Source organism: Sparus aurata, chromosome 20 (assembly GCF_900880675.1).
Source record: "Sparus aurata chromosome 20, fSpaAur1.1, whole genome shotgun sequence".
Classification (NCBI taxonomy): Eukaryota; Metazoa; Chordata; class Actinopteri; order Spariformes; family Sparidae; genus Sparus; species Sparus aurata.
In genome coordinates, this window is record NC_044206.1 from 22,404,359 (window position 1) to 22,432,348 (window position 27,990).

Below are 27,990 nucleotides of genomic sequence, written 5' to 3' on the forward strand. Positions count from 1 at the left end.
TCCTCCATCTTTTTCTTTTTTTCCACGTCTCAGCGGCGAGATGGTTTCTTATCACACCGCTTCACAGCGCTCCCTTTTATACTGACGGGGCGCTATTCTCGTGCACTAAGCCCGAGATAGCTGTGTCATCCGAGAATATGATGACACAATTATCAGAGTTCGTGCTTTCTGTGGACGTGGACGTAACTCGAGCCGGACAGGAGAGAAAAAACGCTGACAGCAGACGTTTAGATCACATGCAGGGCGTGGATTTGCTTTTTGGAGCGGAGACGACAGTGGACTTTCAGGAGAAGCCCGCCTACATCTCCCCCCTCCTCACAATCTTCAACAGACACCTTCAGCTTTCTGGGAAACACAATCTGAAGCTCTGACCTGAAGGGGATCTCCCATAGACACTTGCTGTGTCTCAACTCAGCGTCTGCATCATTCTGAGGACGCATTTGAAGGCCAATTACGTCACTATGCCGCGCAAAGGCTGTCCCAATCCGAAGGCTCCTCCAAATGCAGCCCACAAATGCGGCTTTCTTTTCCCTCTTTTTGGAGGATGCACCACTACTATCTTTCGCGGTCTCACATATCCCAAGATTCTTTGCACGCCCAAAAAGAAGAAAAAAATAGAGAAAACGGCAACCAGGAAATGCTCCGAAGGCTGGACCATCCCATTTAACAACGGCTGACGTGGTTAACAAGGTCTCTCCGAAGGACTCGCCTTAGAAGACTGCAAAGGCCGCGTCCTTTGAAGGATGCTGACCCTGAACTGAGACACAGCAACTGTCTGATTAAAGGCCCGGCAGAGGTTGAACTTCCTGCGACAGCTCAGGAAGTTCAACGTGCCTCAGAATCATACAGTCTGTTCTCTGCACTTCCATCACTGTTTGGTTCAGATCTGCAACCACGCAGGACAGGAACATACTGCAACAGACAGATCAGGTCTGCAGAAAAGATTACTGGAGGCGACCTGCCCTCCAATAAGGGAACTGTACCAGTCCAGGATCAGGAAACAGGCAGGTAACATCTGTGCAGACCCCTCACAAACTGTTCCGCTCCTCCCCTCTGGTAGGCGCTACAGAGCTCTGCACACCGAAACATCCAGAGACAGACAGTTTCTCCCCTCAGGCTGTCACTGTGATAAACACTGAACAGTGAGAGGGTCAGAAAAAAACACTGTGTAATAAATCCTGCCACTGTTTTGATGCAAAAACTGCAGGAAATTGTGCACTCCTAAAATGTGCAGTTTTTTCTTTTACATATTAGTCCTAATCTTTCATTTTTTTGTTTGTTTTAGATTTAATGTTTTTTTTTTTAAATAATTCAACTTGAGTCCGATTCCTTGTCCCAAGTATATTTTCACGATTGTGCCTTTAAATTATCATATTATAAATACATTTATAATATTCATATGTATAATACATATGTAAATGTTGCTCTCCACTGTCTGTGGGCAACACTGTACACACCGCACATACTATAGATTGTACTATACATACTGCACATACTATACACTGTACTGTACATACTATACACTGTACTGTACTGTACATATTGTACACTGTACTGTACACTGTACAGTACATATTGTAAACACTGTACATAGTTACACCACTTATGCCATCGTACTTGTATTTGCACTTCCGGTTGGATGCTAACTGCATTTCATTGGCTTTGTTTCTGTCCTCTGCACAATGACAGTAAAGGTTAATCTAATCTAAAACATTTTATTATAGTTTTTCCTCAAATGTATCTTTTATACCTCATGGTAATGTAAAATTACTGTTTAATTTATCACATGTTATGTATGTTGACTCATTATTCAAACCTCAACACTTCTAGTTTAATTAGGAGAGACGAGTGAATGCAGTAGATAAAAGGTTTTTTACAGTTGTGATCAAAGGGCGTCAAAAGGGCCGCTGCACGATGAATCCCTCCATGGCATCCAGACACTGGTGGTGGAATCTACGAGGCCTGAGCGGTCGCGGGGGCATCAGGAGGGGGTACGCAGAACGGCAGCATGAATGAACCGCAGGCAGATCGACGGTCATATTTAAAAAGACAGCAGCGAGATGATAGGCTAACAGCGTAGGTGTGTCGCTGTGTTATAGGACGGATGCTGACCGGCTGATGTGGACAGCTGATATCTCAGTTGACGATACAGTGACCGGAAAAGTATGAGTGAGCGAGCACGACGAGAGGACGGTGTGAGAAATACATTTAAAGGCCAGAGCGGGCACAAATAGAAATATTCCTGGGTGACCTTTTGCTAGAGCTCCACTTAAATAGTCGAAGGTGTCGTAATCTATATGTTGTATGAAGCTAATCTTTAATAATGTAAGCTTGTAGTTAGTTATTTCACTCAAAAATATGTTGTTTCAGTCACTGTGCTGCTCTAAAATGTGATTTCCCCCTCAGAGATCAATGAAATCTCATCCTATGACGCATTGACAGTTGACTGATATGTATATTTATATTGTATGTATGTTTGTCTTACAGTTGAACAGGTGATATCAGGGCCCAGACTATCTATTGATCAATAAAGTGATTGTTGAGATGTCTTATAAAATTCTCTTTGTTATATTGTCAATATATGTCGGCAACGCATCGCTTCAGTTTATTTGGCTTTTGTTTCTTCCACCGACATCTTCCAGCATACAAACCGAATAAGATGATCGCAAAAAATGGCGCTCACGGATCAAAATGTGATTTGAAATAAATGTACCTGGTTGAATGAGACGGTCCAGAGAGTCCTGGCTCCGGATCTGTCAGATTCCGACTATACCGCTGATTACAGGGATATTATATTGATTTTCCCCCGCGGGCCGGAGCGCACAACAGCCATCACACTCACACTGAGCACATCAAAGACATAACATACTTGTGGGTGTTTCTTATATAACATAACCTACGTATAAATAGATGGGTTTTTTTCACTTTTTTTTTCAGGTTGTGATGAATTTTCTGATTCATTCATTTCCTTCACTGCTGTTTATTCACTCTCTCTCTCTCTCTGTCAGGGGGCTGAAGGCGGTCCAGCCTACAGCGGGCAGACGAGAAGGAAAACAGTTTTTGTAGCCTCTGGACGACACATGGGGCCTCGTGTGAGGATCTCTGGAGCTCGGTCTAAAGCGCAGAATTTCTAGAACTCAGAATTTTACTATTTACAATATATTAGTGAGGTAATAATACAAACACAATAATGTTTATATATTCCATAAGTGAATAAACAAGCTGCTCTCAGGGGGAAATAAAGTCTCCAGAACACAAATATGATCAAAATAAAACAATGTGAAATTCTTCATCAGTGAATTCGGATATTTCATTATCAATGTTTTACAACATTGCAGCAAAATGCTATGCTTTATAGGGCGGCTGTGGTTCAGAGGTAGAGCCAGCATCTTGTTATCGGAAGGTTGCTGGTTTGATTACCCCTGGTCTGTATGTTCAAGTGTCCTTGGGCAAGATTTTTGCGACAGTTCTGTCGATATCTGGATGTCGAATCAACCTGTGCATGTTTTTTGTTTTGTTTTTGCGTGTTTACCATTAGAAACGAGTGAAAAGATGCAGTTTGATTGCATCATCGAGTAACGGGGGGGATTGTGGGAGTTGTTGTCTTCCATTGACTTCCATTGATCTGATGTGACTGTTCATGAACGAGATGATGATTTGCTCTGATCCGTTTATGTTTAGTCACACTGGTCGACTTCCTTCCTCAATCTCTGATGTATCATCTGGTGGTTTCCCCAGAATTCATAGCGGTAATGTCTAAATGAAACGCACCTTTAGCAACATTACAGATTTCTCTGAGTTTAAACATTGTAGGCTCACAACTACACGAGACAAATAACAGGTTTTTAGACATTTTAACCTGAAGTTCCTGAACATTTTAATCTTTTGAAGCAGTAGCAATCCAATCACTTTGAATGTTCTTTCAGGTCTCTGACAAGGAAGAATGCATTAATGGGAACAACTCGATCTTTGGGGTCGGCGGCCTTAAAACAGAGTAGGATGGGACAGAACAGAGATCTAAACAGCTGGGATTCAACACAACAAGCGGACAGATGTTGGCTGTGAGGCACAATTTAGTTATTTACCAACCAACCAAGAATGAAGAAGAGGACATTCAGCTGTTCTCCTGTTAGTTTAGCACTTTGTTGTGAGGTTAGATCTTTAAGAAAATGACCCAAAACAGAACTGAGGCTCAACATGACCAATCACCTGGTCAGAGGTGTCTCGGCAGTGAATAAATCATGAGCAGATCAACAGTAAAACATTTGTTTCATCACAGTTTCGGGCTACATAACCTTTCCGTTTGTCTCTGTCACTTATATTTCCCCTTGTTACTCTCGTCATTGTTCACCATGAGCGGCTTGTTCCACGATGATTATAATAATAAAGCCCGAATCGTGTGCTTGATTAGTGGAGCGTCTTCTTCATTCTGCATGTATGACGCATGACTTTTAATTGTTGTTTCATGAATGGGAACTAGTGATGATTACCGGCCAGACAAACTGTTAACACACAATGGGCTTGATTAATCGTGAAATGTTTTGGTCTTTTTTAAAAAACAAATTGTCCGCAGGACGTGTGGATTGTTACTAAGAAGTTCAGGGAGAAGTGGACTTGATTCAAACTTTTAACCAGAGGGGGATCTTTTTGTTTTGACCAAGCTGCACCCTGTGGAGTGAATTGTTGGTATTTAAATGCCATTTTTTTTTTAACTGAAGTGACCCCGGTTGTGCGTAATAGGCCGTGAACAGCTCCCCCTGGCCTGCAGCGAGGGGAAATTTCCACTGGAGTTGTTGTTGTCCAGTTACAGTCTCCTCCACCGACACGCCGCTGACAGAATGCCCCGAACATTTAAGCCTGATATGCCCGGCTGTTTGTTGACAGTGGGGAATCGGAGCTGACTACTGGCAGGAATGTAGGCTGATGGGGAGCGGAAAAGTACTGGGGGTAAGCCAACAACTACCCCCCTCCCCCCCGTCCTCCCTCCATCCCTCCCTGCACCCCCACCCACCCCCTGACCAGTCGAGCACTCTCCCACTAGATGTGTCTCCAGGGCCGGTTATAAACAAGCACGGCCTGCAGTTACGGGCCACGACCGAATAAAAGCTCACACGAAACTTATAGACTGGAAAGAGTTGGAGTCTGTCGTGGATTCATAATAAAATAAATAAATAAAACAAAGTATGCGCTGCGGGTATTGGCAACCGAAGAGACACAAATAAAGTCATAACGCCAAGGAACAACTATCCAGCGGTTTCGGCGAAATGTGCTTCAAGTATCAAAAGTTAAAGTATTTCCTTTCCCATGAAAAACAGCCCCTCGGATTGTTATTCAGGAATGTACTAATCAGACATTTCTCCTCCAATGCCAAAACTCAAGGTATCATCTGTTCCCGAGTATTGACCAAGTACCACGTTTCTTTTTCCCACATTTAGAATCGGTGTGTTTTACTGTTTGAGCTCACTGGAATCATTTCTATATCAGTAAACAAAGGCTGGGGGTTTCTGTGGTGCAAAAAAAAGAGAGAGATTAAACAATCATCGGTTTTAATGAGCTATTTCTTTCCTATCTTAGGTTTGCGCTGTCTTTTTTGTGTAATAATGCTTGTATAACATCAACCCTGGAATGCACAACGAAGTTATAAACATGATTTCTTTTTCATTATCAGGACAACCTGGGCTATCAGAATATGTACGCTGCAGTGATGTCACACGGATGTGTTAATAATTAAATGAACATGAGGAAAAAAACAGAGTGGAAACGCACCAGAACTGTACCGCTAACGGTTTATGGTCATCAGAAAGTGGATAAAATCTTCAAAGGCACTCAATGTCAGATCTATGATTTATTGTACAAACTACAAAGTCCCCCAAAAGACACCCGAGTAAGTTCCAGGCTGGATTTTGTAGCTTAATAAGGGTGACGATCACACCGGAGACCTTGAAAAATTGCAGAGCTGCCAGCTTCAGTGGGAAAAAAGCAAGGAGCTTGGATCTACGCCTGAAATTAGGCAGCCGAGTACAATTTCATACAGATCCTAGATCTCAGTTTTAAATTTAGAGCGATACAAGGCTTTGGAGTTTGATATCGGATTAGGCTTGTTTGAATTAAAAGGGACTGCGGGCCTTGGCGGGGGTATGTGCTCTACTGAGTGCCATTCTAACTATAATTATTATAACTTTGGAGAAATTGTGCCCCACCACTGTTAGGATGCCTAAAGTAAGGATGTTGACAGACATCACTGGTCGGCATGCAGCCACTACAAATCTTACTCCTCACATCAGTGTCAAGTGCGCTGCAGCGAGAGAGAGACGGCCCTCTGAGCGAATATGAAATGAAGTGGCCTAAATAACGTTGAAAAATGCAGCAAAACATGTTTTTTTTTTCACTTTGCCGCTCTCAATCACCTGTGGTCAAACACAAATAAATCGCCGCGGGTAATAATTCGTCTGCTGGCCGAGGACTTTTCTTTCCCAACAGGAGCCGCTTCAGTTGACTCCTGTGCTCTCCTTTTCAAGGGACACATCTGCCTGAAGGACAACACATTGTGCTGCGACGGCACATTTAAATATGTCTTTTGTGGACTCAGAGGTATTTAAACCCAGACTACACTGCAAGAAAAAAATTGGTTAGGATAAGGCGCTGGTATTCTGCGCTTATTGTGGAGGCAGCTCATATTACAAGTGTTCTGTTGATTAAAGCTCTAAATACCTTGAGCTGAAGATGAAATCCTGTTACATGAGCTGATTAGAAGACCCCAAACAACTGACACTTGAAAACAATATGACTAATACTTGTTTTGATATTGTCTCGCAGGAATCAGCACATCATCAGCTGTGAGCTGGCAGAGCTGAAATGAGCCGTGATATTTAGCGCCGCAGATTTTCTGACATCACACACGTCGCCCTGTTATTTTTAATTCCAGGTTCGCTTTGCCTCCCACGTGCGACGATACAAAAGGTGTGAACTAGTGTTTTGATCGAGAGGCATGTCAGGCTGGCTTTATAAGGACAATCCCCGACTGTACTGACACAGCCGCCGCTTATGTAATGGGAGATTTGACTGGGACAGTGTGTTCCCTGACAAAGGCATTTCTATTCAAAAGTGCGGGTGGCGAGCTTCCAGAGAATCATTCACAGGGGATGAACTTGTTTCCATCAGGAGAGGAGGAAGTAAACACGCAGCGCACGGTACCAGACGGTGTTATCATCCAGATGAGGACGGAGATGGATGGAATTCCCCCCAAGTTTATACGCCGATCTCGACCACATCAAGTTTATCAACTACAAATTGATTTAAAATTTAAAATGATTCCTGAGTAAAATCATTGTCCGTTTACTGATTTGAATATACCTGAAATCTGTAGATCTTCAAAAGTCCTTGAGCTGCAGCAGCACTGTTAGTTGACGCATCATCTGTGTCAGAATCTAAAAATAAAATAACAAAGCTGCTGTTATTGTCACACTTAAAGTTCAATATTTCAGCAAAACCTTTTGTTTTGTCTAGAGCTGCAATGATTATTTGCTAAATTGATTGGTTACTATTTGGTTAATCACCAATCAAATTACTAATCAATTAATTGAGAAAATAATCAACACATTAATTGACTATGAAAATGACTAATTATCCCCTTGCAAAGTTAAGCATATTCATTAACATTAATTCAGTAACATTTACTCCTGAAAACGTGTCCTTTAGGCCTATAAATTTCCAAATTAAAGAAAAAGTGAATTTTCAAGCTTAACCCTCGGTTTCCCTGCAGCTGCCATCTCCATCTCTAGTTACAAACTAACTTTACAACAGGCACATTGATCAATTTATATAAGACGTGTATAGTAATTGTGTAGAAAGCAATGACAAGGTGACGGCAATTTAGGCTGTTTACAGCCTAATGTTAGCTCTTACTTCTAGTCAATTGATTTACGCCTCCAGAATCACTTAAGATCACAAGATTGTGTTTGCCAAAGATTGTCTTTTTCCACAAAAACCAATATCCAATGGCAAAAATCTCATAGGCTTCTTGTGGGTGGAACCAGGGCAATGCTAACTTCTGGGTTAGCCTACAGAAATGCGGCAAATAGTTAGCTAACTCAGGCTAGTCTCATTGCCAGGGCGTTGGATGTTGATGTTTAGTTAAGTCTTTGTGGCAGGACACAGATAGTAAAGGTGTTGTGCGTCTTAATGAAATGACAAAGTATATCAAGTAGTTACAGTTAGCACAAACTTTTATAGTAGTATATGTTAAAGCTATTACTTTTGTATAGCCTGCTGTATAGCTAGGTGTGATTATGACTTCGAGATAACTAGTTAATACAGCTGTCAGTCAAATGTAGTGGATTAAAAGTTTTATCTGAAATGTAGCATAAGTAGAAAAGCAGCTTAAAATGGAAAATACTCAAGCAAAGTGCAAGTGTCACAACAAAAGCTGCACTTTGATTGTACATAAAGTAGTGCTAAGTAACTTCCCACCATTAGTTAATGGCAGTTATAGTTATATTCAGTACCTGACACGTTCATACCTGTTCATCCAGCTGCTTGTATGTTTGTGTTCTGAGCAGTTTATCACCTGTGACATAATACAGGCGAGGGGAACGTGCCCGCCTGAAGGAGCTCCAGACCGGGAACACCCAAACATCACTAAGCCCGCCCCCTCGCGACTCCTCATTGGCCAGTGTGGAACGTAAATAAACATCCCCGCCCTCCTATTGGCTGCAGCTCTCTTCCACCCCGCCCTCGCCCCGCCCTTTCTCTTAACGGCAGCATGATAGCAGGTTCGGACAGATTGAAGCGGAGCAGCATCACAGCATCGGACGTTGTGCTCAAACACAAGAGCCCGACAGCTCAGCAATAATGAAGTTCGTGAGGTTTATTATGAAAAACGCCGCCTTGGCCAGTGTGCCAAAACATATCGAGCATTTTTCCAAATTCTCTCCTTCACCGCTCTCCATGAAGCAATTTCTGGATTTCGGTGAGTATCGATCCGCCCTCAGATGGGTAACTGTCGATGTAGCAAACAAGCTAGTAACGTTAGTGTGGAAAGCTAATGTTCGAGGTCTCTAACCCCGCTGAGAGATGTCAGTGACAGAAACTGACCACCATCTGCTCTGTGGAGGCTGTTGCTAAAGGGGTTTGACTGTAGTAGCATGGTGCTCATAATGCAGAGTGTTGCGTCAGATCTGTGGATCAAGCTCAGGCTGCACTGTTCGGGCCCAGTGAAGGACACACTGCACTGGATCACTTCTACTAACAGTCACTAATAAACTGCAACCAGCCTGCAAATCAACTGTGATGCAGAGGAAGTCTGTGTCACATTCAATAACACAAATATTTGCTTGAAAGAAATCAATATTTTTCTTACAGTAATAGTTGTTGCTATTAAGACCCAAGCCATTGGTTATTGTCTTAATCTGATGATTAAGTATTTAGTTATTTAAGTTTTGTTGCCAGAAAATATTCAAAATGACCACATTTTCAGAGCCACAGCTGGTCTGCAAAGTCTTAAAACAGCTTGTTTAGACCAACCAACAGCCTAAAACTGAGCAGGACTACGACTAATAATCGACTGATATCAGTTTCTGACAGATTTCAAGAAGTAAATAAATAGAAAAGCCAATCAAATGTCCGAAAATTGTAAAAAAAAAAAAACACCCATCTAATTGTGATCATTTTATTGCTTAGGTTCAGTTTCAGACAGTTTTTATCAACCAATCGTTCGTTATGTCTATAAAATGTCAGACAACTGTGAAAAAAAACACAAATAAAAAGTTTTAATTGTTATTACAAATGTCAACAAAAAGCAGAAAGTCTTCACATTATAGAAGCCAGAAATCAGCAATTGTTTGGCACGTTTTGCCTGAACTCATCAATCACATTCACTTTCTATCGATCAACTTCATCTTTATCACTTTTCTCTGCGTTGATCCAGGTTCGATCAACGCCTGTGAGAAGACGTCCTTTGTCTTTCTGAGGCAGGAGCTCCCCGTAAGACTTTCAAACATCATGAAGGAAATTAACCTGTTGCCGGATAGACTGCTCACGACCCCGTCTGTGCAGATGGTGCAGAGCTGGTAAGTCAAACCTGGAGGATTATGATTAAAGTTACCTATAAACACGAGTGAACTGTGGCTGTGGTGTTGTTTTGATTCAACAGAAACATCCCAGAACAAAGTCTGTCCCTCAGCCTCAGTGAAAGCCAAGTTGGAAACTGTATTTCATCCCCTGATTAGCCGATCGTTAACAGCTGGTGACTTGTTTACTTCCAGTAGGACACTGTGATGATGTCACAGTCCCAGTTACAAAAGCAGCCTTTGACCAAGTTGTACTCCTTCCAACCCGCGGTGTGCAGGAGGGGGAGGCTCTCAGCTCTGAACTTTACCCTACTTTCAGGCCACGTGTCACGTGACTGTGTTTTCAGAAGGGTCTGCTTTTCTTTCCTGTTGAGAAAGAGACACCGTGACCTAAATATCCTGAGAAATGAAGAACTTTCTTTCACTAGTAAAACTCTTGCAGTCTGACTCACCAGTTTGTCTTGCATTGTACAAAATCTGTTTATGTATGTGAATATCTTTTTATTTGTGATTTTCTCAGGTACATCCAGAGTTTAATGGAGATCCTTGACTTCCTAGACAAGAACCCTGACGACTACAAAGTCCTGGGAGAGTAAGTCCAACTTTTCCCAGACAGGCTCACATTCACTGCTCTTTGAGGCCTTGTTGTGAAGAGACCAAACAATCCAGTGACGCAACACTTCCTCCCTCCTGTGCTTAAACAAAGCCTGAAGGTGTTTTAGTCTGTGTGTTTATGTCAGGTTTTTAGAAAAGGGAACCTGGCATTATCTTTTACTTTAGAGATGCTAATAATCTGTATATAGTAATAATATATTGTATTTATAATACGGCTGTCAAACGATACATTTTTTTAATCGCGATTAATCGCATTTTGTCCATAGTTAACTCGCAATTAATCAAAAAATTAATCTAAAATAACTAAATGTACCTTAATGTTTTTCTAAATACTTTTAACAACATAAGAAAGGGCAAATATGCTTGCTTTATGAAAATGTCTATTCAACACTTCAAATCATGCAGGAAAATAAAAGGCTCAAAAAATATCCCCTCACCCTAAATGGGATCAAAACATGGTGATGTCTGCTTTTGGCGAGGGGGTGGGCTCTCTGCATCTGCCATGTTTTTGGCTTGCAAATGATATCTGAGACTCAACGTACTTTAATGGTAACTCATTTCATGTCGACAGTACGTGCAGATAACTTTTGTCCTATCGACCGAACCATCTGGCAGTGTTTTGAGAGTGAATTTGCCGTTCATAAGTCCTTTCTCCATTTCCCTTCACTTTCGCTTTTCAGTCGACCGTGTTTTTCCGAACGCCAACCCTGCTCCTTCTTCTTCTGATTCCCTTTCTTATTCTTCTGCCGCCCTCTGGATCAAGACTACAGGTGCCAGCGTCGGCCGTAAATCAAACAATGCGCGTTTCTTTTTTTGAATACAGAGTGCTAATTGCGCGTTTTTAAAAATCAACGGCGTTAAGAGGATGTTGCGTTAATGCGTTAATGCGTTAACTTTGACAGCCCTAACTATACTCAATTTCAGTGTTAGCTCCCCCCCCCACCCCCGCTGACAATGACGAGCGTTCCCCCCCCCCCCCCCCGGCGATAACGAGCGAGCAGCCCCACCCTCTCCCCCGCTGACGACGACGAGCCCCCCCCCCCCCCCGGCTGACAATGACGAGCGTTTCCCCCCCCCTGACGATAACGAGCAAGCAGCCCCACCCTCTCCCCCACTGACGATGACGAGCGTCTCTTCCCCCCCTGTTCCCGGCTGACGGGCACCACTACAAAAAAAAATTCTGGGGAGAACACTGCAATAATGATAAAAAAGAATAATATAAATTAAATGTAGCAGAATTAAAGGAAGCTTTATATTTGTATCTCCTTCCTCCGCAGGTTTGTTGACGCCCTAGTCACCATCAGAAACAGGCACAACGATGTCGTGCCGACTATGGCCCAGGGTATCATAGAATACAAAGAGGCTTTCGCCCAGGACCTGGTAACCAACCAGAATATCCAGTACTTTTTGGACCGCTTCTACTTGAGCCGCATCTCTATCCGTATGCTCATCAACCAGCACAGTGAGTAACAACCAGTGTTTAATATCCATACCAGTGGAGCTGTGTGTGAAACGCAGCTTTTCTGCCCGTCTGCTGACATTTATTGTGCTCAGTATGAACCACAAACATCCACAGGTTAAGATTTCACATCCAGAATAGACACTGAGCCTAAATGTAGTTTGTTTATTTTCCGCCTGCATTGTGTCTGAGACGGGTTTTGTCATCTCGGGCTGCTTGCTGTCACTTGCCTGACACCCCGAGGGATAAATAAGTGTCAGTCTATCGGGACAGAATCCTTCAAAACACGTCGCCCTGCAAACTTTTATTGTCAAATCCCTCGCAGATTTTCTACGTGGGATGTCTTTTTCAAGCCTTGGGGAACGAGCTAGAATCAAGATAGGCATCTCATTAAAAAAAAAAAAAAAAGATACTTAATCATGCAGCACATTATGAAATTAGTGGGGGATGTTGACAGAACATTTTCCCTAAATGTAATGCTGTAAAAAAAAAACTTGAAAGCCAGTTCTATGATGATATTCTACTGTTCAGAGTATGTTTGTTATTATAAGTTTTTAGAGGTATCATCAGTCACATGGAGCATTATGTTGATTTCAAAACTATAGTTGCACGCAGGGAAAACCATTTTGGCTTTAATGAATTTTCAGGAAAACCTAATTTATTTCCTTTTCCGTTTTCTTTCTCTGTTCTTTCTTAAACGTGTGTAAACGTATTTTAACATACTCACATACTGAAGCAACTCTGAACTGGTGCTGAAACACGACTTAATGCAGATGCCTCTATATGACCTATATAAGCAAACTAGACCATCAGCAAGAAGATCTCCTATTTCTGCATAATAATTATAGTTATTCTTAATGCTTGCCTCCGGGTGTGATAAGTCGTGACATTGACTAGTTCTGAGGATAATTGCATGTATTAACCTTTACATAACCACAGATATTGCCATGCATGTTGCTAACAGCAACAGGAAAAATAGTATTAAAAATAGGATTCCTCTGCACACGCTAGCCACGTCAAGGTCTTTATGGTGGTCATACCACTGTTGACCACAGGGGCCGCCACTATCAACAACAAAAAAGTTCCTTGTAGCTGCTTTAAGTAATTTTTGTTTTTTTAACTCAGACTGTATATTAAACTTTCAGTCATATTTACTTATTCTGAAAAATTTACTTATTCAAATATTGATTCAGCTCATTTTAGACTGGATTTTAGTTTGCAATAGAAGGACAACTTTGCCTTATTTTGTACTTACATAATATCCAAGGTATCAGAGGAAAAAAAGTATCCTCTTGGTGTCAGTGCCAAAGCTGGCTCTGATTTTTACTGAACTTGATATGTTGATGGTCCAGTGAGCACAGATGACTCACAGCTTTCTGTTCTGCCTAATATGATGTTCTTCTTGTTCACTGCAGCTCTTATTTTTGATGGTTCTGCCAACCCTGTTCACCCAAACACCATCGGGAGCATTGACCCTCACTGTCAAGTCGGAGATGTAGTCCAAGGTGAATATGAAATGTGTCTGAAGTTAAACGGGTCAGATGAATCGTGTTAAATCGAACGTGACTTCTAATTGGACCGATATTTCCATTATTTTTGTGTTGTACTCATTTCTGACCCCCGTCTCTCGGTCCAGATGCCTTCCACAGTGCCAAGATGCTGTGTGACCAGTACTATCTCCGCTCCCCTGATCTGATACTACAGGAGATGAGCAGTAAGTTTACATACATTTAATCTAGTTAAATACCCAGCTTTACTCTGGCAAAGGGCAAATGTGATGCTCACGTAATGTGTCGTGGCCTGTGCAAGAGATTTAGATACAGAACAAAATTGAGCCAAGCCCTCTAAATACAGTATGAGTGTCCGCATGTAAAACATTCAGCCAGATGGACCTGAGGGGCCTCTAATTATAGCACTGGAGTGTGGCTAAGTGGGTCCGGCTGGCTGCATCAGGCAATATTGACACACAGACCTTCTCCTCTCCATCCTCTCCAACCTTAAAACCAGAGCAGAGCAGAATAATTGCCAATGATGGAAAAAATGCACGAGTGGTGAGGATGATGAATTTTTAAATGAAGTGGGTAGAATTCAGACACTATTTGTTTCCCCCCCCCCCCTCCTGCAGATAAGAAGAAGAACCTTCCAGTAAGCATGGTATACGTGCCCTCTCACCTCTATCACATGCTGTTTGAGCTCTTTAAGGTACGACACGTCCTATAGTTTTTAATTATACTAAGATAAACATGATGTTATTGTGAAAGAACTGCTTGAAAATGACTCTCATAATGATCTATTTTCCCTTTTTTTTGTAGAACGCTATGAGAGCAACTATTGAGACCCATGAGAACAGCAACAACCTTCCACCCATTCAAGTCATGGTTTCTCTCGGAGGCGAGGACATGTCAATCAAGGTGGGTTGCAAATTGCAGCTCCATGAAATGACTATTTTAGAATAGGGAAATTGCACAGAGGGGACTCCGTGGCTGCCAGTGAGTCAGTCCAGCCTACAGCTTCTTTGGTGCAGACTTTTTTTTTTTTCGCATGTTTCTGTCTGTGTTTGTGCAAGTTTCTCTCAGGAGTTTTCTCCCATAATGTTCACATGGTTTAATTAGAGCTTCAGATGGCCTGTGTGAGTAGGAGTGGACGGGGATGTGGGTGCCTTTTCGTGTTTGTTCGCTCCGCGAGAACCGGCACATGTGTAACAAGTTCAATGAAGCCTGCGACGATGAAATTATTTCACAAAGTTAACCTCTCGCACTGTTGCTGTTGCACAAGTTCAGATCGGTTTAGTGTTAGATAAATCAATCACGCGCCCCTGTTGCACACACATCGTTATTTCTTATTTTTATTAGGACAAGGTAACAAGACAAATATGCATAAGTAAACACGGTGAGACTTATGAGGAGCTGAAACAAATGTCAGTACAGCACACCTTTCGTTTTTAAAGATAAGAGCACTACCCGAATTCTCCTCTTAACCGTCGTGTTATGTAACAACCTTACCCTCAATTAAACACAGTGCCTACTGGCAACAGCAGCTACTAAGCTCTGATCAGATTATCTACATTGGCTCCGTGCCTCCCTAAACCTCGTCTAAATGCTCGCTTGTTACTGGGACATGTTACTAACAATAAAATCTCCTAGTATGATCTGATTTATCAAACTGCTAATAGTGAAATTAAGCACTTAAAGCGGGAAGAAACAAGGTTTTTATATCAACAATGGATTTAATTTGGAGGAAATTATCACCAGACCCGGCAGTTCTTCTTAGCTTAGCCCCTTTTACTGTCTTTCAGCTCATTGTTTTGGTTTAACAGCCCACAACTTAACTGCTTTGGTTCACTCTCAACTCCGTTCTCAGCAGAAAAAGAAAGAAAATATAAGGAAATACATATACATACATATAAGTATATACTGAGTACTGTGGCTCAGATGTACATTACCTTGACAATATGCAGAGCAAACAAACTGGAGGCCACTCAGCTTCTATTGTCACATTGCAGCCAAGCGTTCATGACAGACGGGCACCTGTCTGCCGGCGTCATCTCTGCCTTTTTGTGGCTCAGCGTTGTTCAAGGACCTCACACACTCACTCTCTCCTGTCTGTAGGTGAGTGACAAGGGCGGCGGTGTTCCCTTTCGGAGGATCGAGAACCTTTTCAGCTACATGTACTCCACCGCACCTGCGCCACAGATCGGAGAGTACACACGGCCTCCACTGGTGAGTAGAGAAACGGGCGACGCGGTCCCCGGAAACTGCATTATTAACTCATTTTCACGCCTACGTACATAGAAAAACAAATAAAGTTGTTTTTTTTGCAGGCGTAGGGATGCTGCTAATTGCACCATATGTCATGTAGTCGGTTTAATGTGCAGCCTTCAAGCAGCCAAATGCTCATTTAGCCTTTTAGTTTAGACTCTCATTCCTATTTAAAGATTGAAATCCTGGCATCGCTTTTCTGTAAAATAATATGAGTGACCTACAATACATAATGCAAACTTGACAAAAGAGCTGCAGCGTGCAGTTTGACAGGGAACAAAGCCTTCTTAAACCCCTTGATCCCCTCCGTCTCTGCGCAGGCTGGCTTCGGCTACGGTCTGCCCATCTCTCGTCTCTACGCCAAGTACTTCCAGGGGGACCTGCAGCTCTACTCCATGGAGGGCCACGGCACAGACGCCGTCATCTACTTGAAGGTGAGCCAGGCGCGGTGATCATGCATGAAACTGTGACGAGACGCCAAGAGTTTGAAAGCCGGCGGCGAAAAAAACAGAGGAATAAAACTGCAGAACAAACTCTTGCAGACCTGTGGAGCCGGCGCAGGTATGGTATGACAGGATATTTCCAATTACATCTCCTCGTCTCGTCCCTCCAGGCGCTGTCCACGGACTCCATCGAGAGGCTGCCGGTGTACAACACGACTGCCCTGAAGAACTACAAAGTGAGCCAAGAGGCCGACGACTGGTGCATACCCAGCAAAGAGCCCCTAGATCTGAGAAACTATAAGGTGGCCAAGTGAAAATGTCCTCCAGGCCTAGGCGCTGACGAGCCCCACATACCACGACGCCTTCAGCATTTCTGTCTCCCATATTCCCATGTTATCATCTGTCAAGGCAGATGTGGGCGCCGCACCTTTTCTCTCTCTCTGGGGGGGGTCATCTCCATACAGAAGCAGACAAAAGTGTCCTCTCATATTTCAGCCTGGCGTTAGCAGTAGTGTGTTCATGTTGTTTTCAGTACCCTGTTGTCTTTCTTTATAAGAAAATAGAAAACTAACAGAGAATACTTGTCGGAGTCACCTCACAGACGTCTCCAGTGTTGTGTCAAGTGGGAGTGTAAGTGCAGGAGGTAACAGAGGCCGCACCAAAGCGTGTTAAGGGTGTTGTGTTGTGACTAAAAAAACAAAAGTGGGAACATGAGTGGAAAGAAACCGATTTGGGTCGAAATATTTCAGTTTTAAGATGCTAGACATGTGACAGCAGATGTGTGAGGAGCGCCACATTCAGTTGGAAACAGGAGGAACCTGTTGTTGAACAATTGAAAGAGGACCAGATCCTTTATTTTCTGTAGGAAATGTCACCCAAGCCTTACCGTAGCAACTTCACCCAAAGGCTCATGTCATTGAAAAATACTTGAACTATTTAAAAAAATCAAGTTGCACCTTTCGTTTAATTGTTAAAGTACTGTAACACTGATCGGAACAAAGGTTTTGACTTTCAAGTTGAGTGTGTTCGTGCATGGATATGTGTTATTTCAGCCTTTTTAAAGTTTTAAAGCGCAGTATTGACACTTGACTGATAAGATACGTTGTTATCTTAGCGTCGGTTTTTCTGGACCGGGCTGAATGTACTCCTCTCTCTTCGGTGCATTCATTTGCATTAATCACAGAGAGTGTAAACTTACAGAAAGGATAGCGCTTTAGGGCCCCGAGTCCTCCGTGACGTTTCACAGCCTGCCACCGCGGCATTAGCCATGCTTGTTCGGCGGTTTAATGCTTTTTAGCTCAGTACAATGGAGGCTAGTGTTATTAAACCCCAGAAGGCGACGCATGTCATGTTTGAGTTCTTCTACCAGTCTGTGATCCAGTAGTTGAAGGCCGGATGTTATATTACACAGTGCTGTGGGTCCATATGTGTTGAAATACAGTTTTCTTTTTGTATTAAATTTATCTTAATCATACACTATGTGAAATGTTATTTTTATAGAGACACTTTTTTTTGCGATGAAATGATTGTAAATACTGTAAATACAATCGAGATAATAAAAAGGAACGACTTCAGTACCAAGCGCTTCTGTTGTGTTGATTTAATCTACATGATGCGTGTGTTATAGTGGATTACAGTTGATTAGGTGTATAGAAGTGATTGATTATGTCCCTCAGTATTCTTTAAAGGAACAGTTCACCCAGTCATCCACTCACCATCTTGCAGGTTGAAATGTGGGTGAATTTTGTGAGTTGCAGATTTTTCTAAATAACTGAAGAAGATTGAGACTTAAAACTACTTGGAAAAAAAAAAATGTAATAATAATAAAATGGCTGCAAACAGCTTGCCTGGCGTACTTCAAGTCTCTGGAAAGCAAAGATCTCTAATTGATTTGAAAAGATGAAGCCACTTAGCCACTAAGCTAAAAGCGTTAGCGCACAACAAGTCTGAAGTGGATGCTCAAGCTCAAATATATAAAAACATAACATCTTTTGAAATCAGTTTGGGATCTTTGGGCTTTCGTGGACTTGGATTACACCAGACAAGTTACAAACAGCCATTTTGTGCCGTTTCTAAAAAAGTCCCCGTCTACTTCAGCTGTTTCGGAAAATGCTACAGCTCTTATTTGGCTGTTGTACCGACAACGAAACATCTCCTGACCTTTCCTTCGACTTCAGGTTTGAGTAGATGACTGAACTCTTATTTCTTGGTGAACTGTTCCTTTAAGTTGCATGACGAAAAGGGTTTCCGACTCGATGACACCGGATCTATTCTGAAGCTGGTGACGAGATCAAGCTCAGCGACTGTACCCTGCAGCCGCTCCACCACCAGACCCCTCAGGCACAAAATAAATCTTACAGCCACGTGTCAGGAGAAGTCACCACTCAGCTGATGTTCCCTCCGCCTGCGGGTACACAGTGTTTCACACGCTACAATTATACCGGCAAGTGACAAGGTAGATAAGACTTGTACATCTTGCCTCCTTTGGCCCGGAGCCCAATAAGACAGAGGTCAGCGCAGGAGAACAGAAATGTCGTGGCCGTTGTGGTTTGTTCGAGAATGAAGAGCATGTGAGACTCATGCAGCTAAAGGCTAACAGCCTGAAGGGAGCTCTAAGAATAGAAGGCTTCTTTTGTGTCACATATTTTACAGTATATAAAAGGAGAGAGGCAGCGTATAGTTCACATAAGGTGGTGAAAAGTAATTCTGCATGTTTAAAAGATACTTGTGCTTGATTCCTTACGCTGCGTTTCATTCAGAATGATGGTTGACATGATCCAAAAACAAGAAAATGAGCATATTTCTGTGACACAATCTGACTTTTATCGTGTAGTTTTACATTTTAAAACCCATAAAAACTACATAAATGCATTAATAATACACTAAAAGGATCAACTAAAGACTTGAGACCTCATTTATATTATCGATTTCATAACGTGGACACAGACTGCAGGTGCTATATTTGTCTGGCACGTTTCTCTCCGGGGATGTTGAATGAGCGATCCTGCCGGGTGGCAGATGTCATGTGTGTCTCCTTTTACAGTCGCTCTCAAGTTCACATGTGCCGGCAGGGTTAACATCCAAATACGGCCATAGAACCAGGATGTTTACCTCCCCGGCCGGCCGTCACAGCTACACCGAGGAGTGGAAAGAATCTGACGGTGCCCCCTTCTCCTTATCTCGTACAAACAACGGGCTGATAAACTCTCCATGGCAACAGGAACAACTGCCGCAGTGCAAAAAAAAACATCACGTCCAATATCTGCATGTTTGTGTGTGCTTCACTCCTGACATCTCTTGTATAATCTCTCGTCCACAAAGTCTGCAACGTGTACAAAAGAAGATGGAGTCAAATTATTAAATGTTACATAATTCAGTGAGATATTACAGATGCTTGTACCCCACAGGAATACCTCTGCAGGTAGTGAGAAGAGATGTTGAGTGGCTCAACTAATTAAAAGGAAATACAAATTATCATTTGATTGAAAGAGACATCAACACATTGATTCAGCTGTAATGACTAAACACAAGGTTCTGTGATTGAAAGTACTGTGAGCAAGCTAGCAGATGTTTTTGGAGAGTTAACAAAATGTAATGGATATGCTAATAGCTAGCTCAAAGAAATGTTAGTTAAAAATTAGCTTTAAATGGTTTTATACTTAGCTTAAAGTAACTAGTAGTTGAGATAGTTCGCTAAAAGTAACATTTAACATATAATGGATTAATAGCTAGCCTGTAGCTAGCTAAAAGTAGCATAGCCTATAGTTTAAAGTTAGTTTTATTGTCAACCAATTTAATGTCATATCTGTTTCTTTTAACTAACAATTTACTTAACAGGCTTAAATAAGCTAGTTTAAACTTATCTTACCATTTATCTGTTGCTAAACTATTTCAAATATTTAGGCTACTTTGTTATCCTGATTTTAGCTAACTCGATAAGCAAGTAATCATAATATAGGACATCTAAAAGTAATAGCTTTTGTAGACATAGATAGGCCTAATTGAACAGTTGAATTAGCTTAAAGTAGCTAACGGATAAGAAAGTAGTCTGATATAATGTTTCAACAGTTAGCTAAAAGTAGCTAAAGGGTAGCTTACATTGTTAGTATGGATACATGATAATATAATGTACAGTTGATGAGTATTCCAGTATTCCATTAAAAAACATATTACCAAAAGTAATAGGCCTATACATGTTTGAATTAGCAATGTTAGCTTAAAATGATGTACACATGGTTGAAATAGAGTTCCTCTTCGTGCTGATATGAAAAGGTAAGAGTCACTGTTATACAAACACGCTGTTATATAACATCTTTGTGAGATTTACAGTGTTTGAAAAGTCCAGTCAGCCATATTTGATATGACTTGTCATGTCAATGATTTATTATTCTTTCAGCCTTTACATGCCCTTTATGTTGTGTACTGTTGTTGGTCAAGGTACATGTCTGATATACTATCCTAACATCACAGATACTGCTGGTATCTACAGTGAAAACCATGTTGTTGTTGTCCGTGTGTGAAGTGGTTCATGCAGCTGAGACTGGAATCAATGGATAAATGGTAGAGATAGACAGCCAAAAGTCAATTTAACATCAGAATTGGGAGATATAAAAAGATAAACGGTGGAAATCAATCAGGAAGTGGTCGTGGTCATGTGGGTTACTTTGGGAGAACGGTTGAAAAGAATACATGCAGGCCTTCACTCCCTGCTCGGTCCAGTCCCTCAGTGACCTGTGGCCTGGTGCCCTTGATACTGATAGTGAGCATCACAACATAACAACTGCCAGCATCATGGCCGACGTGTGTGAACGAGGCATGTCGGCGTAGCAGCTGCCAACAGAGACCGGGCTGCCAAGTAGCCTGTTTTCATGGAGAGCTGATTACCAGGTTGGATTGTCAGAGTGCTCTGGTTCATGTGTCACTGGAGTGTTTTTCGTTCTTTTCCACGTGTGCTGCAGCGTCTGGATTGAAGCATGTGATGTGCTGATGCAATTTTCCTGCACTCCAGTTTCGGTCCGTCTCTCTGTTGTGAAAACCATCCTGAGCAACTGAAGGATAAAAGAAACTGGTGGTCTGTTTGTTAAAAGAAATCCAGTCTGACTGTGGGAAAAACAAGTTTCATCACAATAAGATATATATTATATGATATTGATTCTTTGGACAGCGCTAAGATATTTGCCGATATAAGTCTGCCCCCATAGAATTTCGATCCGATTCGATACAGATGCCTGCGATCAACATAGGATGATGTCATCTGCCCATTTAACACAACCAAAAAGCAACTAAAATTTGATCGGACAGTTTTATTACTGAACACTTCATTCCTGACATTTAAATGGAAAACAATCTATTTGTTTTAATAAAAAGAAAGCTCTGTTTAGAAAGGAGATGGAAACGGTGACACAGGCTGTGTCCCAATTCGAAGGACATTTCGGGGATGCGAAGGACGCGACCTTTGCGGCCTTTGAAGGCGAGTCCTTCAGAGAGACCTTCAAAGGCCGCGGCAACCGTTGTTAAATGGGACGTTCCAGCCTTCGGAACATTTCCTGGTTGCGTCACCAGATGTTTTACCCTTACGTCACGATTTGTGCCACCCAAGGCCTGCGACAGTGACAATCTACGCCACATGATGTCGCCATTTTTTCGGGCACGCAAAGAATCTTGGGATATGTGAGGCTGAAGGATAGTAACGGTGCATCCTCCAAAAAGAGGGAAAAGAAGGGCGCATTTGTGGGCTACATTTGGAGGAGCCTTCGAATTAGGATAATCGCGCTGCTTTGTGGCGTAATTGGCCTTCAAATGCGGCCTTCAAAGGATGCAGACCTTGAATTGGGACACAGCCACAGACATGCCATGGGAATTTCAAAATAAAGGTGTATATTAACAATGACTGCGGTTCTATTGGATCGTTGATCACTGAATCGAGATATCAATCCGGATCAATGTATCGTTACACCCCTAATTTTAAGCTTATGTTTCTTCTTATTATAACCACAAAAATATGGATGACATGACACCACGCCTTCATTCACACAACAGAAACCTTCACAATAAATCTCCACTTCCTGTTAAACATGATAAGTTGGGCTACAGAAGCCGCACAGGATCATCGCAAACATACGAGTCAAACTAAACAGGAATTAACAGCAGTTTTCCAACCATATTTCTCAAGATTGCAATAAAATAAACTTCTTCTCTTACTCTTTGTACTGTGCAGTTGTCGTTTAATCTCTCTAAAGATTGAATTTGCTTTATATAATTGAGGTCTCATGAGTAAAAACAAGGAAATAACATCAATTCAATAATTTTCTCCTTGCTGCTGCTCTTTTCACAGATTCTGATATCACAGAGGAGCTCATTAAAATAAAAAACAGCCTCACCCATTATTTTTTAAGCCGTTTTAATGTTTTGGATACTAAATATTGTTAAGTAGCCTTCACATGAATGCTCGTTTGACGGTTTTCACACTTCCATCCATGGACAGTGTGGAGTGGCTGCACCCTCGCCGCTCTCTGCTGACCACACGGGCTGAAAAACTGCCAACGGCGAACAAAATTCATGTCTACATTTGCAACTAGTCTGTGAAAAGTAACACCTAAAACTGAGTGGGAACGATGCTGTTAAACTGAAGTCTGTAGTTTCCTCTTTATTCATGTTTCACCGCGTCACCTGCTGACGAGTATATAAGGTGATCCTCGGACACAGGTGGAGCTCCTCATCATGCCGATCTGAAGAGGTAAGAGTGACGTTCAGAACATATTCTTGTTATTTTTAGTCAAATATACACAAATGTCTTAATAGCAGCTATTTTAGAAGGCTTATCGGATCTAAATCTTACTATTGCCACACAATTAGTAAATGAGAAACCATACAACTGTCATCTTTTTACGTAACAATTGTGCAACTGTTGTCCCCAGATGGCTGTCTTAGCCGTGGCAGTGTTTGTAGCGTTGTCATCCTGTGCAGTTGGCTGCTCGGGAAGCACAAATTCTGTGAGTATGAGCTTTGTTCGCGGACAATACCAGGCTAAGAGGCAGATGGAGCATAATTTATTTATTTTTTGTAAATCATTCATTATGCAACTAAAGTTTCCCCAGATGTTGCTGAGCACAGACTGAACCGTGCTGAGCTTCTGTCACGCTGAACTTCTTGTAAAAGAGAACAGAACATGATCTTAAAAACCAATTACTGGCAAAGTCGTGTGACAAACTTTGAAACGTATTTTATTCAATTTTTCTCTCTCTTTTTTTTTGACAGACTGAGCTGATGTTATGGAGGATGGAAGATCAACCTCTGGCTGTGCGACTAGCTGCTGTGATCAAGGTGTTGTGACATACCTGTGACCTGACGAGCTGAATAATTGATTTGGCAATTGAAAGAAAGGCGGCAATAGAACAGTATAAGAAGACTGTAACACATTTTCACTTAAAGGTCCAATATGTAGGATTTCAAAGGGTGTTTTCATTGGTTTATAATCACCTGAAAAGTTTATAAGGTAGCCCAGAATGGACAAATTAAGCACTGAGTCCATAGAGGGACTTGAGGGTGAGATGAGATGCCACTAAATCCTACACGCTTGACCTGACTTTGTACACAAGTACTGGCGTCAAAATATACATTACATGCTGCCAGGTATCTTAATATATATATATATGTATATATAAATGCAGGTCATTTTTGTTGTTTAGTGGCGTAAAAAGTACAATATTTGCCTCCAAAATGTCGTGGAGTGGAAATATGAAGTAACGGATGATGAAAATACCCAAGTAAAGTACAAGTACAACAAGTTTCCTGCCGTTTTCAAGGATTTATACCAAAGATTCTCTGATTCCTGCCTCTAAAATATGAAGTTTTACAGCTTTTCTTTGTCTTGCGTCTCCGGATGCTTTATGTCTTTGTGTTTGTCATGTTTGATGGACAAGAGAAAACACAGTAAACTGACCTATTTTCTTAAATGAGATAAATCGACATTTAAAAATAATTGTTAGTTGCATGAATATCTGTAATATTACATGCTGACTCATGCTGTGAGAATTTACTTTTTTTTATGTCACGTCAGTCTGTCACGCTCCCAACACATCTGTCCGGGGCTGTGGTCCAAATTTTTGGAAAATTAGAGCGTAACACGTCCCCCGAGTACAACCCCACCCAGCAAAAAAAATGTGACCCTCCACCAAGAAAATTCATTTATTCCTTTGAGCTTTTAATCATTTAATACTTTCTGATGAATTTGTATCACCAGGTGTTATAAAAATAAAGTTGTTCTTACATTTTTCTTACTTTTCGATATAATTCTGCCACGGATTATAAAATATTTGAATGGTTTTGCCCTAAAAAAAAAGAACATATTCATGATATTTCGAATTATCCAGAAATGTAAATCCCCCTCTCCCTGACTGCTCTCGACTCGACTTTGAATTTGCACCGTCTGAATTCGTCATTATCATGTTAATCCCCCAGTATAATGAATCCGGGGGAATTTGCTGTCTTTTTAAATGAGGTTCTCACACCTCAATCACGGCTAAAGATGCACACTCTGCTGTTCTGCAGGAGGTGGAGAGCCTGAGGTGTGAACAAACAACACTTCAGCAGCAGCAGCAGCAGCAGCAGCAGCAGCAGCAGCAGAGCGCTCTCACTCAGGTAGCCTCTATTTAAAGTCCTTACAATCTCCCTGCGTGCTGCACATCAGCTCCTGAACGTGTCACTTTTCACCTTCATTCACAGACGCGTAGATCGAGCCGTGAGGACGGAGCTCAGGAGAAAGTCGGTCAGTGAATTAAAAAACACAAACATCTTTCTGTGGATGATTTTGTTTTTTTCATTTTGAAAACCGGTGGAAAAATGTCTCCTGTCAAGCAGGAACACACATGTTTACTTACGGTTCACACGATGATGAAGACGACCTGCGTTCCCCCGAGGGAGACTCGAGGAGGCGAGGGGACCCCTGCTTCCACTACACGGTCCTGGACCAGGCCTGGAGGGCCACCAACACCACCAGCAAGTTCAAGATGTGTGACCGCAATGTCAAATGGAAAGGTAGCCAGATGTTGTGAAAGATCCTTCCGACTTTAATGCTGATGGCAGTGATGATTCCTCTTTATTGTATCTTCCGCAGGCTGGTACCGCCTCTTCTACAACGGGAAGAGTATTCAGATGCCTGAGAGGTGCGTCCCCGTCAACAAGTGCGGCACCCACTCCCCGCTGTGGCTGTCGGGGCCTCACCCGAAGAGAAGGCAGGGCATCGTCACCCGCAGTGTGTGCGGCCACTGGAAGAAGAGATGCTGCGCCTTCCGGTCCAACCCCATCCAGGTCAAGAAGTGTCGCGGCAACTACTTCGTCTACAAGTTCGCGCCTCCAACGTCTTGTTATCTGGCTTACTGCGCAGGTACCGAACCGTGATAGTCAAAAATCTACGTTTATACACTTGTGGACAGGTTTTTTCTGATATTAATTCACAAAATAAAAGAGATTAAGAATTTAAGAATCGTGGAGTGGAGATCTGGAGGCCGTGTTCATCCTTGCTTCAGTTTTAACTAATCTTATATCTCTAAGTAGTTTTAAATTTGTTTAAATCGAGGAAAATATCACATGGCCGAATATCTGATAGAGTAAATAGTTTATTTAGAGACTCTGTGATATAGAAAACAGGACAGTACCTTTTAAATATGCTTTATAAAAGTAATTTGATATATAAATATACATTTAAGAACATTTTGCCATTAAGAATTAATGTACAAAAATAAAAAAAAGTTCCCAGATGTTGAAATATTTTATCTTGTTTATATCAGGCCTGTAGTTTTTCCTGATTTGAGACAAATTGAAGATATTTCATGAAATATTTAATTTAGTTTAGTGTTTTTAATGCGTGTGAATGATTCTAAACTGCTGTATGTCTATTTCCCAGATATCAACACTCTTGTATGCGGGCGGTGCAGGAGAAACCAGTCCTGTGTGAGCAGAGATAAGATTAACTGGAGGTGTAAGACGAAGAGAAGAAGTAAGTTTTGATTTTGTGGGAGAGAATTCATTCTCTTTTATCATTTAGAGATGTTTGTTGGATGGAGTTCTGGATCCAGAGAGGGTTTAATGGCACTTCAAATCAGAAACCATCCCTCCATTTAAACATTTGTGGTCCCTTTAAGCAACATAAAGGGAAAAAGAGTGGGAGTTTAAGTGTCTCCAGCCATTTTATACTGTGATTCCATTAAATTGGAGGACAAGTTGCAAGAAAAAGACAATATATGATATAAAGATTGGCTAAAATTGGTGCTGGACTCTGAATCCTCCATTTCTCTCTCAATAACCAATAATATCAATATCAATAATGTCTCCTCTTTCTCTCAGGGTCTTCCAAAAAGGTCCACTTCTTTGCCTCTTACCCCGGCCAGCTCCTTGGCAAGGTGAACAGGATCAAGTACAGTAAGGTTCTGGTGAACGTGGGCCGAGGCTTCAACAGGAGAACCGGAGTGTTCAAGGCTCCCGTTAAAGGAGTCTACCAGTTCTTCTTCTCCACCCAGACGGCCAACTCGGGCCTGAAGACCGACCTGTGGCTGGTGATCAACAGTTACTGGGTCGCCGTCTCCCACACGCACATCCCCCGCCGCTCCAGCGCCGGCAGCTTGTCTACGTACATGACGTTCCTCCGCAGAGGGGCTAAAGTGTACGTCACCCACAACTGTGGCCGGTCCTGGGCCAGCGCCTCCTCAACCACCATCACATTTGGAGGCTCACTGCTTGTACAAATGAGATAAAGCTATCTATCTATCTATCTATCTATCTATCTCTCTATCTATTAATTATTCTTACTTTTATTCATCTTTTAGTTCCAAATGTATTTTAATTCAAGATTAAAAAACTCTTTTGTAAAATGTTTCCAAATGAAAGTATATCTAAGGAATAAAATGAGATTTTAATGTGCAAAATGTTGTTAATGATCAAAATGTGAACTTGACTCATGTGTAATATGTTTATTATATATAATATTGGATGTTTTTCTTGTGTTTTGCTCTTTGAGATGTCAAGTGCGTGAAGGGTTAGGTCCCCGGCTGCTACCAAGTAATGACAAACAGCTGTATTTAGTATGAAAACACACAGGATTATCTTTTTCTGTTGGCTGTGGAAACGCAGAATTCACTGCAGAAACTGCCAAAGACATGTGGCTCCACATGACAAAACCAAAATGTTTGATTTCACAATTTTCTGATGCCTTGACTGTTGGACAAAGATGTACAAAGAATACCACGTTTTTGAGATTTCTGGGTTTCTGTGTTAAAACGTTGGACATGTGGGGTTTACTCATGTTTTTATTAAAAAAAACACAAGAAAAATAAAAGTTCCTATGATTGAACGACTGGAGAAAATGTTAAGAAAAAGCCTCACACTCAAACCAATTTGAACAATTTCCAGGGACTGTCTAAATCCTTGTGTTTTATGGCACAAACACTGATCCACCTCTGCAGGTTTCGTACCCTGTGACACCTACCAACAATATTCCAACATGCACTTTCCTCTCCTTGGCACAAGATGGCGCACTAACATCAGTGTGAGCCTGGCAGCAGTGTGTTCTTAGCTTTCAAACAGGAGGCCTCATCAAAGATCAGAGACAATGATAAAAACCCGAGTGTTCAATAAAGGACGTTTTAAAGTCA

The 27,990-nt window shown here is 41.8% G+C and overlaps 3 protein-coding genes across 4 annotated transcripts in view; 2 read left to right on the forward strand and 1 right to left on the reverse strand.

Moving 5' to 3' along the window:
• tbkbp1 (TBK1 binding protein 1) overlaps positions 1-8,618 on the reverse strand; it is an 80,575-nt gene extending 71,957 nt beyond the window's left edge. The window contains exons 1-2 of the mRNA XM_030400383.1: positions 8,520-8,618; positions 7,354-7,427 (exon numbers count right to left, since the gene is read on the reverse strand). The gene's annotated coding sequence lies outside the window, so the exon portion shown is untranslated. The remainder of the gene's footprint in view (positions 1-7,353; positions 7,428-8,519) is intronic.
• Positions 8,619-8,755: 137 nt separating this feature from the next.
• Positions 8,756-17,923, forward strand: pdk2a (pyruvate dehydrogenase kinase 2a). Its single transcript, XM_030400799.1, has 11 exons — positions 8,756-8,968; positions 9,926-10,067; positions 10,588-10,659; positions 11,960-12,144; positions 13,557-13,646; positions 13,778-13,855; positions 14,267-14,343; positions 14,454-14,552; positions 15,750-15,860; positions 16,220-16,333; positions 16,513-17,923. Exons 1-11 carry the CDS (start codon positions 8,851-8,853, stop codon positions 16,654-16,656), a joined length of 1,230 nt encoding a protein of 409 aa, XP_030256659.1. The 5' UTR covers positions 8,756-8,850; the 3' UTR covers positions 16,657-17,923.
• Positions 17,924-23,000: 5,077 nt separating this feature from the next.
• Positions 23,001-27,990, forward strand: LOC115571281 (uncharacterized). Of its 2 annotated transcripts, XM_030400614.1 has the most exons (9): positions 23,001-23,078; positions 23,260-23,334; positions 23,600-23,665; positions 24,893-24,982; positions 25,067-25,109; positions 25,202-25,378; positions 25,458-25,727; positions 26,247-26,339; positions 26,687-27,990. In XM_030400614.1, exons 2-9 carry the CDS (start codon positions 23,260-23,262, stop codon positions 27,091-27,093), a joined length of 1,221 nt encoding a protein of 406 aa, XP_030256474.1. In that variant the 5' UTR covers positions 23,001-23,078; the 3' UTR covers positions 27,094-27,990. The 2 variants fall into 2 exon arrangements, with proteins under 2 accessions (XP_030256474.1, XP_030256473.1); XM_030400613.1 differs by lacking the exon at positions 23,001-23,078 and having other exon boundaries at positions 23,251-23,334; positions 25,199-25,378.

What these genes read in the sequence shown, in the direction of transcription:
- pdk2a (XM_030400799.1), top strand. Translation starts at nt 8,851, where the DNA reads ATGAAGTTCGTGAGGTTTATTATGAAAAACGCCGCCTTGGCCAGTGTG. An exon ending in GACTACAAAGTCCTGGGAGA is followed by an intron (nt 10,660 to 11,959) that starts GTAAGTCCAACT and finishes CTTCCTCCGCAG; the next exon opens with GTTTGTTGACGCCCTAGTCA. An exon ending in GATACTACAGGAGATGAGCA is followed by an intron (nt 13,856 to 14,266) that starts GTAAGTTTACAT and finishes CCCCTCCTGCAG; the next exon opens with ATAAGAAGAAGAACCTTCCA.
- LOC115571281 (XM_030400613.1), top strand. Translation starts at nt 23,260, where the DNA reads ATGGCTGTCTTAGCCGTGGCAGTGTTTGTAGCGTTGTCATCCTGTGCA. An exon ending in GACTAGCTGCTGTGATCAAG is followed by an intron (nt 23,666 to 24,892) that starts GTGTTGTGACAT and finishes GCTGTTCTGCAG; the next exon opens with GAGGTGGAGAGCCTGAGGTG. An exon ending in CCGCAATGTCAAATGGAAAG is followed by an intron (nt 25,379 to 25,457) that starts GTAGCCAGATGT and finishes TATCTTCCGCAG; the next exon opens with GCTGGTACCGCCTCTTCTAC.